The sequence below is a fragment of the Macaca nemestrina genome, chromosome 19, assembly GCF_043159975.1.
Source record: "Macaca nemestrina isolate mMacNem1 chromosome 19, mMacNem.hap1, whole genome shotgun sequence".
Classification (NCBI taxonomy): Eukaryota; Metazoa; Chordata; class Mammalia; order Primates; family Cercopithecidae; genus Macaca; species Macaca nemestrina.
In genome coordinates this window covers 80,021,951-80,043,362 of record NC_092143.1, presented here as the reverse complement: position 1 = coordinate 80,043,362, position 21,412 = coordinate 80,021,951, and the positions used below count along the sequence as shown (strand labels likewise).

At 43.0% G+C, this 21,412-nt stretch overlaps 1 protein-coding gene and 1 pseudogene across 1 annotated transcript in view; one reads left to right on the top strand and one right to left on the bottom strand.

Moving 5' to 3' along the window:
• Positions 1-2,363: 2,363 nt before the first annotated feature.
• Positions 2,364-21,412, bottom strand: part of LOC105478887 (ralA binding protein 1) — a 60,571-nt gene continuing 41,522 nt past the window's right edge. The window contains exons 4-10 of the mRNA XM_071085688.1: positions 16,076-16,425; positions 13,882-14,043; positions 12,828-12,959; positions 8,086-8,193; positions 5,428-5,549; positions 5,058-5,181; positions 2,364-3,422 (exon numbers count right to left, since the gene is read on the bottom strand). Coding sequence (XP_070941789.1) covers positions 3,156-3,422; positions 5,058-5,181; positions 5,428-5,549; positions 8,086-8,193; positions 12,828-12,959; positions 13,882-14,043; positions 16,076-16,425 — 1,265 coding nt within the window. The 3' untranslated portion in view covers positions 2,364-3,155. The remainder of the gene's footprint in view (positions 3,423-5,057; positions 5,182-5,427; positions 5,550-8,085; positions 8,194-12,827; positions 12,960-13,881; positions 14,044-16,075; positions 16,426-21,412) is intronic.
• LOC112426135 (U2 spliceosomal RNA) lies at positions 20,653-20,794 on the top strand (annotated as a pseudogene).

Here is a 21,412-nt window from a genome sequence, read left to right as displayed (position 1 = left end):
TCACATTATAACCCAGATATTTACACACTGCGGATATAAGTGTGAACAGATTTCACTGGGAAGGATGTTCAAATAAATAGATAAATGCATAGGTAATATGTGAAGTGGGTCATGGGGGCAGGGCTGGGGAGTAGCTGTGGAGGGTGTGGGGTGGTCTCCGAAGGCCTCTGAAAGCATCAGAGCAGAAACTGGAGGAGGACCTGGCCCCTTGATACAGCCTCATGTGTGAGCTGCAGATTGTCTGCTATTACATACTTTTGGCCCCCAGTATTTCAGTTCTGTAAACTGCATTAGAATCATACACTAGTAGCATTTTTTTTAAAGCAGTGGCTATGCTAACATGGTATATTTGGGGGTAAAGAACTTGAATTTGGCACTGTCCCTGCTCCACAAAAAAGCCCCTATATGTGGCATTTAAGGGCCTTTCTGCCCCCTCCTCTGCCCAGGCTTGCTATCACATCTCCTGGGTCTCCTGGGCTGTAGTCTAGAACATTCCAGGGGCACTGCCCACCTTCCCTAAAAGCTGTAGGATCTTACACTGAAGGCTTTGCCTGCTAACTGACTCTGGCTTTTCCTTCTATCCCTTGTGAGAATCATGGGCCAGGGCTGAGGCTGCAGACATGGAATTGGGCGCGTTGTCTCCGTGGAGAGCTCCAGAATGCCAAGGCTGCATCTTTCTCCGCCTGGCTGGACACAGAAGGTGTGTTTGTTCTTAAGATATCCTAACACATAACAAGCAGTGTGCTCTTCACAGAAACAGCTGCAGTGAAAAAAAAAAGACCACGCTGCACTAGAGCCCATCTCGGGAGGTGACCTCAGGCCTCACACCTCAGTACCTCCAGATTCCCAATGCTAAATGTACCTCATCCGGGCGTCTGAGACTTTCCATCAAGGAGAATTTAGCTATATAAATGTAACATTATAGATTTAACTACACAAAACAGAAGACAGAGAAGTCAGCTGTTTGTCTAAGCTTTCAATGACAGATACTTTAATTGTGGAATTTTTAAAGCAAAAAAAAGCAATGGAAACTTCATTTTTATTCTAGACCAGTCTATCCCAGACATGCTAATTATGGTTGGCTGTGCTGAGTCCTCATTTACCGTGTGAAATGCAAATGTCTGTAAATGGCAATGCCTGGGGCCAAGCCAGGCCAGCGGACTTGTATGCAGTGGGACTTGTATGCAGTTCCCACCGGGGCCAGGAGCTGCTCAGTACGCAGACCCAACCCAGTCTGCTGGGTTTTGCAAACACACATAGGCTCCCTCTGCAGCAGCGTGGGCTCGTGGAAGGGAGGCGCGCCGCAGCCAACATGCATGCCAGGGGTCCGGGGTTCTCCCCGTGTCTGCAGAGGTGAGGGGTACAGCTCAAAGAGGTGAGCTGAAAACAAAACACTGTCCCCCCTTGGCCTTGAAGAAATGCCTCAGCCACCTCCTCACCAGCCGCAGAGTACTCAATCTCCTCACAGAAAGAATGGATACAAAAACACTAGAAGAAGCTTTTCTTTTTCCCAAATGGCTGTTGAATTTATTTGCTTGATCAATAATGGTCCTGGCAAAAATTAGTTAACCAATGCTGAGACATTTGTAATGAAATACTAATTTTAAAAATCCATGACACCTTGATAGAAATTAGAGTTTACACAAACAAAAAAGGAACCTTCGATATTGCCAGCAGCTACAAAGTGAATGTACTGAGACCGACAGGACAGCAAGAAGGCATTTGCACATTTATATCTGACACCCGACCATACTTTCAGTCACCAGAATATCTTCTCTCCAGATTTAAAAAAATAGTATGCTGATTTCTATAACAAAGCTTTTTTCCGTACAAAAATCAAATAATGGCCAACGAGTCACAACAGTGCAATAGGTAGAGGATTAAAAACTGCATCAAACAGGTGCTGAAAATAAATACTACCTAGGAGGAGGAGGAGGAGAGCCCTCTGGGGTTTGTTTTCGTCCCCTTGAGTGTGTGTGGGGTTTGTCTTCCGAGCCACGAGCCTGGCCTGTCTCACGGTGCTATTCACTCTGACAGAGTGCACCTGCAGCACGTGCCTCCAGGGCCCGGCCTCCCAGAAGCCTCAGAGCATCAGAGCATCCGTCTCATGTCTCATTGGATGGACCAGAGACAAGAAAATAGGGTGGGGCGAATCACAGTTACCATTCAAAGGAAAGGAATTTTTTTCTATTGCTCAATCTTGTCAATTGGGAGTCAGTCCACCAGTAGGTTCACTGAGACGATATGGATAATTTCAAACTTTTGTTTAAGAGCATATATATGGCTTATTCAGGCAAGGAGACGTGTACATTCTAGCCCAAGCAAGCAATCAGAGTCATTCAGTTTTTAAGGAAGGTCAGTCGTTTAAAAGATTTCTGGTTTGAGCAACATCCTCTGTGGATGCACCAGGCCAAGGTGACTACCTTTGACCAACCCAGTGAGAAGGCCTTTGCTGGTCCCCGCAGTGAGGAACCCGCGGGAACGGGCGGCCTCCTCCCCGCAGGCCTGCGCTGCCCAGGGCGGGTGGGCGGGCTAGGCCAGATAGGCCGTCCTGGTGACTCGGGCTTATGGACTGCGGTTTACAACTGCAGGAGACAGGAGGGTGGACCAGGGAACACCCACCAGGCGCTGCTCTGACCAGTCAGAGAACGTGAGGCAGCTCCCCCATAGGGATCTGCACCGAGAAGGTGTGGAAGGCACAAGCAAGAGTGACGGTACCAGAGATCCCGGAGGGCGTGGCTCGCGGCGGCCACAGCAGGTGCAGCGCTGACCTGGTGTGGTTCCCCCCTTGAATGAGAAAGAGATCCTGATTCTGCTGTGATAAAAAAGCAAAGAAAGACGATTTTTGGTTTAAAAAGAAGCCACTCAAGGGTTAAAATAGTTATTTTAAGTTAACAAAGAAAATTAATCTTCAAATAAGCTGACACTATCTGGAAAACTCATCTGTCCCTAAAGCCCACAATGTGTCCACTGCTTCGTCCTCCCATGGAACCTGAGCCTGACGCGAAGGAGTCAGACGTGTGACAGAGGAAGAGTCTGAGAAGAGAAGACACCTTTACAGAATGTACAGCGGGAGAGCCGGCCTGGCCCCCGGGTTACAGTAAGATGCACGGGTCCTTTCAGTCTCGCGGACTCCAGACGGCCGCGCAGGCTGCTCAGATGGACGTCTCCTTCCTGTCCCTGCTGGGCGATGGCTTCGCCGGCTCCTTGCCTGCCTTTGGCTGCTCTTTAGCTGCTTTCGGCTCGAGGACGCCGTCTCTGGGCGGCTGGACGGCACCCCCGCGCCACTCAGGCTCCTGGTCCTCCTGTGCCTGCTGCTCGGCCTTGGCCCGCTGCATCTGGAGCAGCCGCAGCTGCACTCGCAGCTCGATGATCGCCTCGCGCTCCTCATGAATTGCTTGATTCAAATGATTGTTCTTTATCTTGGGGAATGACAGAAAGGGCAGTTACCACTTAAGGAAATCAGAGGACGATTTCTCAGGAGCAGAGCGCAGTTAGCAAGGGCGTCCTACAGAGGAACCTGGTTTTAAGTCAACGGGTTGTGAAACAGAAGACACACACAGGGAGAACGCACAGTGCACAGTGAGGGCCACGTGACTCCTCAGAATGTGAGGCTGGAAACCCCGCTCCTGGTTACTGGAGGGAGACACATCCATGTGCCAACTGAAACCCGTCATTTTAATAATTCAGTGTCCTAGTGTTTAAAATAGACAACTCATAACTTCGAACTGGCTTCTGAACAGCCCTTAAGGAGAAAATAAAAGTAATTTTAGCAGCAATTAGAAAGGGGAGTTAGAGATCAGATAAAAAACTAGATTTGTTTCAAAGGTGAATATCCTTTGTCTTTTGTGAATGGCATTACTGTAATTCTGAAATGTCCTACTCAATCAAACTATAGAAAATTACTATCAATTCTAAATCATCTGGACATACTCGGCAGAGTTTAGGTACCGCGGAATAGCAGCGGCCCTGCCCGCCATGGCCTCCACTCTGTGGCGGGTGCCAGCTTCCCTTGCTTGGGTGTGGCATGGACTAGGCTCTGCAAAAGGGGTGTAGACATAAGCACAAGCACCGAGTGCCACGCGTGCACCCTGTCCCTGGCCACTGGGCATGCCTTCTCCCTTCCCTGCTAACTTAGTCCTGCTAGGAGTGGCAAGACAGAGCAGCCACGTTGGACCCCGCGTGGAAAAAACTGGTGTGGAGGATGATGGGCTGGACCACCTGCCACACAAGAGACACCATCTTGTTTAGACCACTATGTTATTCTCTTTATTACAGCAATTCAGCCTACACTCCAAGTACAATACTTCTGGATTCTGTTTTCCTACTCAGAGTCAGTGGCTGTGTGTGGAATTCTGCTTTTCTATGCAGGGGGTAGTTCTGGTTCGCACCAGCCACTGAGCCAACCCAAATGAGGGACACAGAGCTGTCCCTCTGTCCTTAGATTCCTTTCTATGAAAAGGATGTCTTCTCTCAATCCTTAGGCAAAATATCTGGACACAATCTTTTATTTGGGGTAAGAAGGGAAATTGTGATCTAGACCTTTCTCTCTGCCGCCTTCTCTTCACTGTGCAGCCTCTCCTGGTTTCTTAGCACCGATTCCCTCTCACCTGCTGCTTCTCGGGCTAAGGACAAGAGAAACTGTCTTGCTTCACCCACAGGGAGACTCGGGAGACTGTTCCTTCCATCACTAGCGCCGATTTTCCTGTTCACCTTCTCTGGGAACAGAGACTAGGTCATTCAAAGCTGCTCAGGTTGGCACAGTCAGGTGAGGCCTGCCTTTAACATCGGTTGGAGAAGGTTCTACGTGTCATACTAAAGTCACAGAACGCCACTTCACAGCCTGAGGAAGACACACAGGTGCCATCTGCTTGGCCAGCACTTAGCTACAGACTAATGTCCTACAGACTCTCGGTGAGATGTCCCCCTAAATTCCTCTCTACTCAGCCTTCCAGCTGGTGACTGAGAAAAAGAAGGGCAATTCTGAGGGGAAATATGTGGTCTCTACAACTTTCTAAAAGTTAGTATGCGTTTTGCCTGTATCCCCCAAAACTCACTTCCAGCTCTTCGTTCTGTCTCTGTAAGTCTTCCAGAATGATCTGCAGCTCCTCCTCATCCTCACTCTCGCTCTCGCTCTCGGAGGAGTACTCCTCAGTCTCACTTCGGCCATGCTGCTGGCGACTGCAAAGGTGAGAGACAAAGGAAGATGCTACTGGGCGTGCTTGTCTGTGACCTCCTTTTATATTTACGACGTTTTCATGACTCTACTCAATATAACACCATTCTTAAGACCTAATAAATAAGACACTTAAAGATGATTAACTTCACATGCCTTATTCTTTTGTAGGAAAGTCTGAGAGCTAAAACAATTATGGTTATATTTAAAGAAACAGTCTCAGAAGCTTCAAAACCTTGGCTTTCCTTTACCTCTGAATTTCGGCAATCTCAGCTCTGAGGCGTTCTATCTCTTCTTTTTCTGAGGCAATCTGCCGGCGCAGAAACTGCTCCATGGCCAGGAGCTCCTCCTGTTCAGTCAGGATCTCATTCTCCTGAAACAGTGATCACTGGTGAACACCGCAGAGTTTCAGCCCAGGAAATGTCACTTGTTTGGGGTCTCCCATGTTGCCCTGAATTCTTGAGCCCCACTGAGTGCTGAACACAAGTTATGTCCTGCACAACCAAAGACATCCTATCTCATTAGGGTCAAGAAACGGCTTCTTGGAGAAAAGGTAAAGTTATTTTGGGGAAATGACTAGATTTTTCTCAATAACAAAATGCCACACAGGAACCCCATATCCGCCTCCTGCGAAGGCCCCTGTGAGGCCACCACACAGGGAGGAGCCAGGGCTTGAGGGATGAAACTGGCTTTGGCTTCCCACTCTTAATGCCTCCCCATGTCTCAGGAAAGCAGACATATGTAGGGCCATGGTGACCTCTGATGGGGTCACTAGGAAAAGAAGGATCCAAGAGATGTCTGGCTGGCGTCAGTGTCACCTTTAAGGCAGATCAGTGTGAAGGGAAGACCATCACAAAGTTTTCCACCTTTCCATAAGCCACCATCCTCTGTAAAGTCCTCAGGTTTTTTTTTTTTTTTTTGAGACAGAGTCTCACTCTGTCACCCAGGCTGGAGTGCAGTGGCGCAATCTAGGCTCACTCCAACCTTCGCCTCCCGGGTTCAAGTGATTCTCCCGCCTCAGCCACTGAGTAGCTGGGACTACAGGCGCCCGCCATCACGCTTGGCTAATTTTTGTATTTTTAGTACAGACAGGGTTTCGCCATGTTGGCCAGGCTGGTCTCGAACTCCTGACCTCAGGTGATCCGCCCGCCTCAGCCTCCCAAAGTGCTAGGATTACAGACGTGAGCCACCGTGCCTGGCCCAAAGGTATTTAAATAATATTCTGCTTTACCAGAATATCCATTTCTAAGATTGTAAGATCATCAGTCTTATTAAAAGAATGGGGAAAAAATCACTATCTGCCCAAGATCTAGCGAGCCCCTCCGACCTAGAGAAAAGCAGCAAGGCAGACAAAACTTAGGAGAGTAGCGGAAGGTGGCTGTGGGGATGAGAAGCTGGGGACAGCCGTTCTTTCCAGACGAGCAGGTGCTGAGAAGGTAACTACTCACCATGGTCACGTGCCAAAATGAACCACCCACAAACACCAACGGCGCTGGGAACCTCTCCCCTGGAGGCGAAGGGCACAGCACTGCCCAGATGCTTCTGAACACACAGATGTCTTTCCCGTGCCTCTGCACACCTCCTAAAGCTAACCTTCCATCCCACACCAGACCGAAGAACCCTGAAACAAAGGCATAACCTGGGACTTCCTGTGCCTCTGCACACCTACTAAAGCTAACCTTCCAGCCCACACCAGACCGAAGAACCCTGAAACAAAGGCATAATCTGGGACTTCCTGTGCCTCTGCACACCTACTAAAGCTAACCTTCCATCCCACACCAGACCGAAGAACCCTGAAACAAAGGCATAACCTGGGACTTCATCCTCTCCTCAGGGAAAACAGTTGTGTGCTCTGTGAGGCAAACAACACATGTGTCAGAGGTGACAGAGAAGGACTGAAACCTATTGCGCTTTAGGGAAACCACATGAGTTTCTGGAACCCCAGACACAATGTTGTCAGAGCCTAGAACTTCATTCCTTTCTGGTTAAACTCTGGCAATTTCCAGAACAAAGTGAGGCAGACTTGAGAAATACAGAAAGAAATGAGCTCATCTTCAGCTCTATGCCTGGAATACAGGAGGCACAAAAGGGATACCTGTTAAATCAGTGAAGGACTGATAAGACAATTTGCCTCCAACAATTGACTTTAACCTGCAAAGAATAAAATCAAAATATCTAAAAGGTGTTATTAGCAAGAACTATTAGAAAAAATCTGTACCTAACATTTCAAGGATCCCAGACTTTGTAATGTTAGGAACAACGGTTTTTAAAATATTTTTAAAAGTCTGATCTCATTAATATGGAACAAGTACCACTAATCTGGAAATGAGGGAAAAGGCCGATAATTCAGACCTGTGTGTAGACCAAATGAGATTAAGCATCTAGAACAATGCCCAGCAAGGAGACATTAGTGAATATAAGGTCGTTTCTTTCGCCATAACCGAACATTTTAACAAACACAACATAAAGGAAGGGACAAATAAAACAGACACAGGCCCTCAAAATCACTTTATAATTTTGGTTAAAATATTCACATCTGTACTAGAGCTTCTCAAGTTATGTTTAAATGACCATTAAGAGCCTTGCAGGCCGGGCGCAGTGGCTCACGCCTGTAATCCCAGCACTTTGGGAGGCTGAGGCTGGTGGGTCACCTGAGGTCAGGAGTTCTAGACCAGCCTGGCCAACATGGTGAAACCCCGTCCCCACTAAAAACACAAAAATTAGCTGGGCGTGGTGGCAGGTGCCTGTGATCCCAGCTACTTGGGGGGCCAAGGCAGGAGAATCGCTTGAACCCGGGGGGCGGAGGCTGCAGTGAGCTGAGGCCGCTTCGACGCACTCCAGCCTAGGGGACAACAGTGAGACTTCGTCTCAAAAACAAAAAAGAAAAATAGAAAAAGATTTTAGGTTACCTGAGCCAGGAGAATATTTATAACTTCTTCATTTTCATTCATCTCTTCTTTGGAAACATCCTCTTTTGAAAGACTGGCTATCTCTTGTGCAATCTTGGTTTCACACTCCTGTCAAGTGAGACAAATAAAAAAGAACTGCTCAGCCTATGTGTAACACATATTCAACAAATTCACACGTTTCCTTCTCATTTCCTAGAATGGAAACAGTAACAGTCAGATGAACCATCTAGCTGGATGGGCATTTGGTAACTGGGCTTGGAATATAACATGGAAATCTTAGTCTGTGCCTGCACTGTCAAAAATACTCAATACTGGTGAATGTACTTGCCGTTTCTGGTACTCTTCCACAGAAATTACCTATGTAATACTTAGGGAGCGTGTGGTCAGGAGTGTAAATCTTGAGCACAGAATTTAGTGTTCACAAACATAAGGAACCAGCACCACCATCATGCTCTAGAACATTTCCATCGCCAAAGTGCCCTTGGGCTCCTCCACCATCCGCCGACATCTGGCAGCCCCTGTCCTGGTCTCCATCGCTGCAGTTTTTCCTTTCCTTGAGTTTCATAATGGAATCAATCAGTAAGTAATGTGATTATCTGGCTTCTTTCACTTAGCACAATGCTTTTAAGATTCATCTACTTGGTTGTCTGTATCAGCAGTTGCTGAGCAATATGCCATGGAATAAATGTACGCCGATTTGTTTATCCATTCACCAACTGATGGACATTGGGGTTGCTTCTAGTTGTAAGCTATTGTAACTGGAGCTGTTAGGAACATTTCGCACGTGCCTTGTGAGGGCAAATGCTTTCTTCTCTTAGATAAATACCTAGGAGTGGGAAGGCTGGGTGCTATGGTAAGTAACAGTATGTTTAACTTTATAAGAAACTGCCAAGCTGTTTTTCAAAATGGCTACACCATTTCGCATTACCAAGAGCAACCTATTCTAGCTGATGTATACTGTTATCTCAGAGTACTTTTAATCTGTATTTCCTTAATGACTGATGATGGTGAGAGTCTTTGCATGTGCTTATTTGTCATCTATATATGATCTTTGGTAAAGTATTTGTTCAAATTTTTGCCTTTTAAAAATTGGTTGCTTTCTTATTAAACTGTAAACATCTTTTAAAAAAAAAAATTCAAATCCTTTATCAGACACAAGCTTTTTGCAAATATTTTGTCACAGCTTCTGGCTTGGATATTTATTTTCTTAATACCTTTTGAAGATCATGTTTTTAAATTTTTGATGAAATTCAATTTATCAAATTTTTCTTTTATAGTTTATAATAGGTTTTGTGTCCTATTTAGGAAATTACTGCCTAAGCCAAGGTCAGTAAGATCTTTTCCTGTTTTTTTTTTCTTCTGGAAGCTTTTTTAGTGTTAGTTTATGATTCATTTCAAGCTATTTTTTGCATATGTTGCATGGGTAAAGTTTTTCTTTTCTTTGCATCTGTTCCCGTGCTATTTGTTGAAAAGAATATCCCTTCCCCACTGAATTATTTTAGTATCTTCATTAAAAAGTAATTGCCCATATATGTGTAGGTCGACTTCTGAACTTTCTATTCTGTATGTGTATCCGTATCCAATACCTATGGTCTCAATTAACTGCAGCTCTGTAGCAAGTCTTGAAATCAGGTAGTATGAGTCCTCCAATCTTCTGGTTATGATGTTCTTCAAAACTGTTTACCTATTCTAGGTCATTTGTATTTCCACATACATTTTAGAAGAGCTTATTCATTTTCACAAATACCATCTGTCTGGATTTTGATTGGGACTGGACCCACGGATCAATTTGGGAAAACCTAACATCTTAATGATATTGAATCTTCTGTTCCACATGCATGATGTCTCTCTCCATTTATTTAGGTGTTTTTTTTTTTTGAGGTTTAATATCCAATTGTGCATTTCTAATATATAGATATACAGTAGACATTTGTGTATCTGATCTTGTAACCTACAACCTTCCTAAACTCACTGATTAGTTCTTTTTCTGTAGATTCCTTAGGATTTTATATGTAGATAATTGTTGGGGATAGGCCCCCACAATCTGGCCATAAACTGGCCCCAAAACTGGCCATAAACATAATCTCTGCAGCACTGTGACAGTTCGTAATGGACACGATGCCCTCGCTGAAGGTTGTGGGTTTACTGGAATGAGGGCAAGGAACACCTGGCCCACCCAGGGCGGAAAATCGCTTAAAGGTGTTCCTGAACCACAAACAATAGCATGAGTGATCTGTGCCTTAAGAACATGCTCCTGCTGCAGATAACTAGCCAGAGCCCATCCCTTTACTTCGGACCATCCCTTTATTTCCCATAAGGAATACTTGTAGTTAATCTATAATCTATAGAAACAATGCTTATCACTGGCTTGCTGTCAATAAATACGTGGGTAAATCTCTGTTCAAGGCTCTCAGCTCTGAAGGCTGTGAGACCCCTGATTTCCCACTCCACACCTCTGTATTTCTGTGTGTGTGTCTTTAATTCCTCTACTGCCGCTGGGTTAGGGTCTCCCCGACTGAGCTGGTCTCGGCAGATAATCATGTTATCCAAGAATAAAAATTTATTTCTCTCCAATATGCATGTCTTTTTTCTTGCTTTACTGCACTGGCTAGAACATCCAGTACGATGCTGAATAGAGGTGGTAAGAGCAGAAATCCCTGCAGTGTACACCAATCTTAGGGTAAGCATTTAGTCTTTCACTATTAAGTATGATAACTGTAGATTCTTTGTAGATGTACTTCATCAGGATGAGAAAGTTATCTGCTGGGAGTTTTATCATGAATAAGTACTGAATTCTACCAAATCTTTTTCTGCATCTACTGATATGATGTTGTGGGTTTTTCTTGTTTTTAGTCTGTTAATATAAGTTACTTCTTTCTTTAAAAGTCATTTGTTCCTCAAAGTTGAAATTTGGGAAAATCTAACATCTTAACGACATTGAATCTTCTGTACCACATGCATGATTTATCTCTCCATTTATTTAGGTCTCTTTTTTTTTTTTTAGTTTCAATATCTAATTGTGCATTGCTAATACATAAAAATACATTAGACTTTTGTGGAATCTTTTGTGCACTTTGTGAATTAATGAGCTGGCGTGAAAACACAGCATCGGGAAAATCGGTAAAGCAAAGTTAATCCATCCCTTCTTATATTGGCTCTGGCTGCTATATCATGATTCCTTTATCTGAGCGAGATGTAGAAGCAAGATAAACGAAAGCCAAACCTCCATCAGCCCTGTCCTAGGTCAGTCAGGGGACTCTTCATTTAAAGGCTGACTGGCAATGCCGTATGATTAACAATTACAATTTGCCCCTGAAGCCTGAGTGGTCCGTCTCTAATACCTAATTCTAGGCTGAGACATGAAGGGAAATTTTTAACAGCAACAACAACAACAAAAAACAGGTAAAGGAAGCAAGAGAGAGAGAACCTGGTGAGCTAGGGAAAGAAGGAAGACACACAGAGGGCTTCCGCTAGATTCCATACCCCGGAGTGCCGTGGAAAAGTTCCACGAATGCGCCCCGTCTCACAAAGCTATCCTCCACATGAATACAAATCTCTAACCTCAAAGAAACAGAAGGACTCAGGTTGCCTTTGTCTTTTTAACACAACCACAACAGAGACCTACTATCATGTTCCCCAATTCAGGCAAGGGCTAACTAATGATCCTTGGATGTGCTGTTTAGATGCTGCAGTGGATCTGCAATGTGGATTTTAAGGTGATCCAGAGATCTGGGATTTTACTGTTGCTGTGGCTGGTCCACTCACAGTCCCAGAACCAAGCAACACACACTAAACAAGAGGGAACTCAAAAGTCTGACTGGTGTACCCTAAACTCATCAGGTACTGCATGCCCCTCTTCTTCTTATTACATAAATAGAATCTCTCCTGATCTTCAGGACCTTCCAGGCAACCCTCATCACTACATTTCCAAAGAGCTGATACTAAATGCCTCAAATTCCAGCAGTCCCCGAAGGTGTGTCACCATCCAGCCTGCTTCTCATCTGCAGAAAGCCTTGTTTACAGGTATAACCGAGCAGGAAATGACAAATTTTTTAGTAAATTCATTTTTAATTAAAACAAAACTTTCTAGGCCAGGCATGGTGGCTTATGCCTATAATCCCAGCACTTTGGGAGGTGGGAGGACTGCTTGAGCCCAGAAGTTTGAGACCAGCCTGGGCAACATAACAAGACCCCATTTCTACAAGCAATAAAAAATCAGCTGAGCATGGTGGCACACACCTGTAGGCCCACCTACTCAGTACTCAGAAAGCTGAGGTAGGAGGATCCCTTGAGCCCAGGAGGTCGAGGCTACAGTGAACCATTATCATGCCATTGCACTCCAGCCTGGGTGACAGAGCGAGATCCTGTCTCAAAAAAAATAAAAAAAACGTTCTAGATTACATTGAAACATGTGACTGACACCAGGCTGCAATATCAATAATACAGGACTAGAAACATTTTAGTGAATAAATTTCCCACCAGAGAAGTTCACTTCAAGTGACATTATCTATAATATTCTTAAAAGAAAGAACTTGGGCTGGGCGTGGTGGCTCATGCCTGTAATCCCAGCACTTTGGGGGAGGCCGAGGTGGGAGGATTACTTGAGGCCAAGAGTTTGAGACCAGCCTGGTCAATATCAAAAGAAAAAGGAAAGAAAGAAAATACTTCAAAGAGCACATAAAGGACATAAAAGACTCCAACACGTTCTATTATAAACATTAGGTATCAAACTAGTAACCCACCTGTCTTTTAGCTTCTCTGAGTTTTCTTTTGAGGGCTGTCAAAATTCTTTGTACTTCCCATAATCTTTCTTCTTTAGACAAATCCTTTATCCCGCCCTGCAGATCTCGATGTAAACAATTCAAAAGAAACTCCTAGAAAGCAATGCCACACACTAAGTTGCATTCCATATCCTCTTATCTTAAACAACACATGCAATTTCTAAAGATGAAGAATCAACTATTTTTCAATTATCCTTTATTTCATTAGAGTAAAATAATGGCACTGATATGATTGAAAAATCATTCTTACTGTTTTGCCAATGAATTATTCGCTAATTTGTATTGGTTCAATAATACTTAACATCCCCATCTCCAATGTCATCATCATTAACTAGTAAGAACTGGGAGCTCACGGCAGACACAAGGGAGGAAAAGCAAGCAGGGGTTTGATAAAGTGCATGCAAATAAATAATCAAATGTAATTAACTTTCTTATTTAGTCTTGATTACACACACCCACCCAAACACGGCATGGTTACTTCCATCAAAATAACATAGTAAAAACGCCCAGGATTTGGGCTCAACTCTTGGGTCTATAATAAATAATCATGTTACTTAACTTCCCCAAATTTTAATATTCTTATCTATAAAATATGGCTGATGACAGCAACCTTGTCCAGAAAAAGCAAACATTTTTAGACTATTTACAGCGTGCCTGGCCTGTTTCATGTATTGTCTCATTTGTGGCAAAATCTTCACACCAATCCTTTAAGAGGGCCCATTTTAAAGCAAGAACACCAGCGCTTAAGGTGGTTAAGAATTCGCCTAAAATCAGTTATAACTGAGAGCAGAGCAAGAATTTAAAGCCAGGTCTTTTGATTCCAAAAACTATGCTCTTTCCACCATGGTATTCCGACTTATTCAGCATGAAACAGTACCAGATGGGAATTTTCGACTTCAGTGTGCCTCACATAGCTCCAGACACACAGAAAGTGCTCAGGAAACAAGAGCCCATCACCACTGGACTCCACAATGGCCAATGCAGACGCAGGCTGTGGCAGGCAGGGTGCACACACCTGTCTCCTGATCTCCTCCTTGATGCCCGCCTGGGTCTCCGGCAGTGTGGGCATCGTGGCCATGTTAGACCATCGCAGAGGTTTCGTCACTTGCTTTAGTACCACATTTCCAAAGAGTTCTTGCACATGTGTGAAAAACACATACAGGACTCGATTGCTAATCTAAGAAAAAAAGATTTACAAGAAAACCATTAAAATTATCATTCTATTTCAGTTATTTGTGTCTAACATAATATATCCTTTAATCCTGGACACATAAAGAAAATTCTACCCAGTACTGACAACACAGTCTTTGCTAGTTAATGGTCAATTTAAGAAGAAAATGGTCAATTTAAGAAGAAGACTCATAAAATATGAGTTAAATCATGTATTCAAGCACCAGAAAGAATTGAAGAGGAAAAAAAAAAACCAAGAAAAGGATAGAGAAGCTGATGCCCATTCATTTGTTTTTTTTTTTTCTATCACTACAGTATTAACTGATTAAAACACCTTATGTTTTTTTGAGTATTGTTTTGTTTTTTTGTTTTGAGATGGAGTCTCGCTCTGTAGCCCAGGCTAGAGTACTGTGGCACAATCTCAGCTCACTGCAAGCTCCACCTCATGGGTTCAAGCGATTTTCCTGCCTCAGCCTCTCTGGTAAGCTGGGATTACAGGTGTGCGCCACCACGCCTGATTGATTTTTTTGTATTTTCAGTAGAGATGGGGTTTCACTATGTTGGCCAGGCTGGTCTCGAACTACTGACCTCAAATGATCTACCCACCTCAGCTTCCCAAAGTGCTGCGATTACAGGCATGAGCCACCATGCCCAGCTAAAACATCTTATGTTCTTTATTTTGAACTTACTTTGAGATATTTTAACAGCTACAATGGGCTGAATGAGGACCGTGAGGGAAGTGAGAGCACCACAGCAGTAAAACTGGGTTGAGGTTGAAAGCCCTCACTCCAGAAACAAATACCTGGACACAGCCAGCATTTAAGTGTGGATGTTCACATGCTAGGAGACCAGGGCATTAGGTTGGCTGAAAAGCTACTACAAGAAATTACTTCCTACCTAAAACTTACTCTTACAACACACTTGACTCTTCTATGATACAACCATCTCTATTATATTATAGTAATATTAAGTATCAATGTAATATTTACCAGATCCTGAAATCCTAATATGAATGATCAAACTAAAATCTGAGAAACATTTTGCTTTCAAAGTGTAACCAATGAATAACAGAAGAGTATTTTTTAGAGACAGAATTTTGCTCTGTCACCCAGAGAGGAGTACAGTGGGATGATCATAGCTCACTGCTGGGCTCAAGCAATCCTCCTACCTCAGTCTGCCAAGTAACTAGGACTATACATACATGCTACCACACCCAGCTAATTTTTTATTTTTTTGTAGAGACGGGGTCTTGCTATGTTGCGTAGGCTGCACTCCTGGCCTCTAGCTATCCTCCTGCCATGCTCCTGAAGTGCTCGCATTAAAGGTGTGAGCCACTGCCTGACTGAAAGACTCTTTAGTAAATAAAAAAACACTCTAATAACAGTGACAGTGATTTACGGTGACTCAGACTACTGGCCAAAAACAGGGCTTAAGATAATAAATATAACTTATCATCTCCCTTTTTATTGGCCTGAGTAAAATATCATTAACTCTAATTAAAAGAAAACATATACTCTATGACAGCACCAACTGAGCAGCAATAAAGGAAAGTCAAGTATATATGTCGTAAAAAGATACCAATTAACACACTGAAATCCTCAGGCTACATCTTCAACCAAACGAATTAACGTTAGGTCCCTTTGTGCCTGAGTTTGATGTGTGTCTGTGATATAATGAAGCAATAACGCTACTGATGAAATAACTGGCATCTCTCAAATTCTACACATGAACTCTGTAACTGTAGATGCCATGGGCTCCTCCTCCACTGATGAAGGATCCTTGTCATCAGACCTTGTTTATAAACCCACATCAAAGACTGTACCACATTCAAATTACATCACTACAAGCTAAAGGGCAAGTATATGCATTATCTTTTACACCAACACTGTCCAAACTATGAAAGGAAAAGACCTGTATTCAAGCTAATCCATCACCTGTCTTCTCAGGTTCACTGCTTTACATGTGACTGAGCAACAGAAAATTACCCCAGTCCCGCAGTGTCAGGGCCAGAGGGTATGCGTGTAGAGAAGACCATGTACCTGCACGGTTGGGCTGAGCACTATAGAAATGTTCTGTATATTCATTTTTGTTTCCAGTTCCTTTGCGATGACATGGTCCATGTGCACAATGAGCCAAGAAATCAGAAGATAGTTACATTCTGGCAGTTCTTTGAGTAAACGCTGGAATTCCTGCACTTTCTCAGTCTCCGTGGTCCTCCCACAAGCCTCTTCAAATCTGGGCATAAGCTCTTTGGTAAGCAAATTCTCTGGAAGGTCTCGCAAATACTGCTTCAGCAAACTGGCTACAGTGTTAGGCTCATATTCTTCCAAGTTTGTAGACTCCTCTCGGTCATAGGCTGCTTTTAGCTCATCCACCTTTGATTTAATTCCTTAAAACATTCAAATTCAGAAGAGAGAAGATACGGAGAAAAGAAAATCAAACATACAAGCTTTCTTTACCATTACACCCACCCTTGCTAGGCAGATCTGCAGATCTGAGAACAGCAACCTGACCAATAACAAACCTCTTGTTATGAAATATTTATCTGCCCAAAGGTCGTACAATTTCTCTGTAAACACCAACATGTAAGACTACACCGGCTGGGCACAGTGGGTCACACATGTAATCCCAGCACTTTGGAAGGCTGAGGCAGGCAGATCACTTGAGCCCAGGAGTTCGAGACTAGCTGGACAACATGGTCAAAACCCATCTCTACAAAAAATACAAAAATTAGCCATGCACGGTGGCGTGCACCTGTAGTCCAAGTTCTTTGGGAGGCTGAGTTGGGATGAACAATTGAGCCTGGGAGGTTGAGGCTGCAGTGAGCCATAATTGCACCACTGTATTCCAGCCTGGGCAACAGAGTAAGACACTTGTCTCAAAAAATTAAAAAATTAATTAAAAATAGGCCAGGCGCTGTGGATCACACCTGTAATCCCAGCACTTTGGGAGGCCAAGGCAGGAGGATTACTTGAGGTCAGGAGTCCAAGACCAGCCTGGCTAACATGGTGAAACCCTGTCTCTACTAAAAATATAAAAATTAGCCAGGCGTGGTGGTGGGTGCCTGTAGTCCCAGCTACTTGGGAGGCTGAGGCAGGAGAATCACTTGAACCTGGGAGGCAGAGGTTGCAGTGAGCCGAGATCACGCCACTGCACTCCAGTTTGGGTGGCAGAGCAAGACTCTACCTAAAAAAAAAAAAACAAAGAAACCCAAAAAAACAAAAAACTAACTTCAAAAGTGAATTTAACCAAAAGTAAAATGATAATTGAAAAGCTCAACAGTCAGAACAAAAGTCAAAGCAACCACGGATATATTAAGCAAATATGCCCATCAATTCAGGAATTTGTTTTCAATGTAAAAACATCACATGGTGGCTCACACCTGTAATCCCAGCACTTTGGGAGGCAGAGGCAGGTGGATCACCTGAGGCAGGGAGTTCAAGACCAGCCTGGCCAACATGGTGAAACCCTGTCTCTCCTAAAAATACAAAAATTAGCCAGGCGTGGTGGCGGGTGCCTGTACTCCCAGCTACTCAGGAGGCTGAGGCAGGAGAATTGCTTGAACCCAGGAGGTGGAGGTTGCAGTGAGCTGAGATCACACTATTGTATTCCAGCCCGGGCGAAAAGCAAGACTCTGTCTCAAGGGAAAAAAATTTTAAAAAGGTAAAAAGTCAGACAAAAATTAAACTACATTCCAAGTGTAAGTCCTGCTCTACATAGGCAGCCAACTGCTTTTTCTAACAATTCACAAGCCTGACAACAAAAACTGCAGCTTACCATACCTAAATATGTTCCAAAAAGTTGTGGGTAAATTACTTTTTTATGTGTAAATATTGTACTATAACTGCAAAGGGTGAATTAGCTACCCAAAAAACCACTTTGAAAATATTCTCCATTAAATAATCCCCAACTAATTTCTACTTTAAAGTTTGGATTCTTTAAGTATAACCTTAATCTGAACAGAGCTGGAACAAAAAAAGGTTTGGGTTGCTAAGATCAAATTGTTTTGCTTATTGAACAAAAGGAAACTAAAGCAAACGATTTTCAAACATTACATGAGATTTTAAGTCTTTAGTACGATCTGTATTAAGGGACGTAATTTAGTGACAGTGATTGCTCAGAAGAACACAAAGTAGTTTTTTGTTGTTTTTAATACTTAACACTTTCAGCCAATTATGTGAAACAAACTACAAATTAACGCTGACAGTTCCTATGGGTAAATGCCGTCTAAGCTGGACAGCACTTGAGGGTGAATATGGTGCTTACATCTGGACTTTGGCATTCTTTATCCTTTGTGAAAATCTTTTAATGGCATTATGATAAATCTGTAACTTACCCAGTATTGACAAAATAAAATCAATAACAAAATACAAAAATAACACTATTATTTTTAGATAATCTTTATTTTGTGACAGAAAATTAGAAAATAACTCCCATTTTCTTACTTTTAATGACAATATGGGTAAACCATAAGTGATAATAACTGAAATTCTTGGCAAAGATTTTTTCTCTTCCTCATGTATATTTAATTCTCCCCCCTGCAGTACCTACCCAACAAACTGTACAAGTAGACAATTAGAATGTGTGTTTGGTTTGCCGTTACTCCAAAACTGTTATCAAAATGTTTTTCTTTTAAAAATTGGACACTACAAATAAAGTGTTCCACAGAAAGACAGAAAGAGCATACGGGTACACTTTAATGCAAAAAATACAAGAAAATGTAGATGAGTAAATTAAAATGTATAAAATCACTTAAATTGTCTTTCATATTCGTTTAAAATTAGATAAGCAAGAACTAAAACTTCCAGCAAAAGGTCTTAAAATGAATAAGTGAGAACTAACATCTCTAGCAAAAAGCAGTGTTATTAGCAGCACTGTCCATGACAGTAGTATAAGTTGGGCTGACTACAGCACTCTGCCACAGGTTAGAGAATAAACCCAGAACTCAACAGAGCAGGAGCTCAGCCCCCAGCTGTTGCAATATGGGCAGCAGCTCAATCTGAATGCTTTACACACAGAGAAGAGGAGTTCTATGACTGAATTTCCAAAAAAATGCAGACATTAAAAAGTAGGTCAGAGACAAAAAGAATCCTTTGAACAAAGCTGTAGAAAATTTTCAGAGAAACTTTTACCTAAAACAAAACTAATTCATGGCTACTAAGACCATGTGAGAGAAGCAACTTACATTATTAATGTTTAAATGTTTAAAGAATCAATTTGGTATATTATTCTTTTTTTTTTTTTTTTTGAGATGGAGTCTTGCTCTGTCTCCAGGCTAGAGTGCAGTGCCATGATCTTGGCTCATTGTAACCTCCACCTCTTGGGTTCAAGCTATTCCCCTGCCTCAGCCTCCCAAGTAGCTGGGACTACAGGCGCACGCCCCCACGCCTGGCTAATTTTTTGTATTTTAGTAGAGACAGGGTTTCACCATGTTGGCCAGGATGGTCTCAATCTCCTGACCTCACAATCTGCCTGCCTCAGCTTCCCAAAGTGCCAGGATTACAGGCATGAGCTACTGCACCTAGCCAATTATTCTTAAAAATCAATTAGTTTAAATATGTTTATATAATACTAAGGAGTTATAAACTCAAATTCAATGCCTAATTTATTTCATTTTCTATAAAAAAATAACATTTTAGTCAAAATACTCTTAAACAATGGCATGTAATCTAGTGGATTATGTAACGGTTTTCCCAATTATCAAAAATATCTACCCAAGGCCGGGCGCGGTGGCTCACGCCTGTAATCCCAGCACTTTGGGAGGCCGAGACGGGTGGATCACGAGGTCAGGAGATCGAGACTATCCTGGCTAACACGGTGAAACCCCGTCTCTACTAAAAAAAAAAAAATACAAAAATTAGCTGGGCGCGGTGGTGGGCACCTGTAGTCCCAGCTATACGGGAGACTGAGGCAGGAGAATGGCTTGAACCTGGGAGGCGGAGCTTTCAGTGAGTGGAGATGGCGCCACTGCACTCCAGCCTGGGCGACAGAGAGAGACTCCGTCTCACCAAAAAAAAAAAAAAAACAAAAAAAAAACTGCCCTTTCTCAGCAAAACTTAAATATCAAATCTACCTTCTAGAATTGCATGAAAAAACTAAGTTTAATCTATCTCTTCTACATGTGTATGACTTAACAACTCATCATGAAAATACATGTGACCAACAAGTATTATTATTATTATTATTTTTGAGACAAGGTCTCACTCTCGCCCTGGCTGGAGTGCAGTGGTACGACCATGGCTCACTGCAGCCTCAAACTCCTGGGCTCAAGTGATCCTCCTGCCTCAGTCAACAATTAATTTTATACAATAAATCTCTAAACAGAAACTGGTGATGCACCAAGAAACTGAGTAATGGCAATGTAATAATGTGGAACACAGGTGCTGCTACAGGTCAGTGCTTTCATCCTATCACACTGCTTTGTAAGAAATCTTTTTTACTTTTAAAACTATACATATTGCTTGATTTAGATACCCAATCAAAACACACTCTTGCCAAATATGAAATTTAATTTGTATACATGTGGAATGAAGATAAATAGAAAATCAGTGTTGCTAATATATGTAATAGTCGCATGTAGCTGACCAAAGCATTCACATATAGGGCCTAAACACTGACCACGTCTTGGTCTTTTAGCTAAAGTCAGGTGTAGTATCTGTTCCAAGATTTCTGGAGCAGGGAGACGGAGCAGAAGCTTGCTTGGACCACTCCATGTATTGACCGGGTATTGCAGTACCTCTATGAACCGTGCACCAAGAAAACAAAAACCAAAACCATTTCACACCTCTTAGCTGAGCTAAGGAAATGCATTATATGACTGTGTCCATAAACGTGACTCTTGGCCAAGAAGATTCCTTCACAGTGTTAACTTTCCTTTTCTTGCTGATGACCCTTATATCACTGAGCCTCTGCTTACAGAGGAAAGAAGAAGAAAAAAAAAAAAAGCAGGCGCCTGGGAGTGGTGGCTCACACCTATAATCCCAGCACTTTGGGAGGCCAAGGAGGGCAGATCATCTGCGGTCAGGGATTTAAGACCAGCCTGGCCAATATGGTGAAACCTTGTCTCTACTAAAAATACAAAAATTAGCTGGGTGTGGTGGTACATGCCTATAATCCCAGCTACTCGGGAGGCTGAGGCAGGAGAATCACTTGAACCCAGGAGGCGGAGGTTGCAGTGAGCTGAGATCATGCCACTGCACTCCAGCCTGGGTGACAGAGCAAGATTCTGTCTCGAAAACACAAACAAACAAAAGAAAAAAAAAAAAAAAAAGAGTCTGAATGCAGCCCTGTTAAGCAATGCTACCAGTATACTTCACTTCGTTTTACTCCTGGCTGCTGCAAGCTATGAACAACTAACGTGAAATCCTCCTAATGGA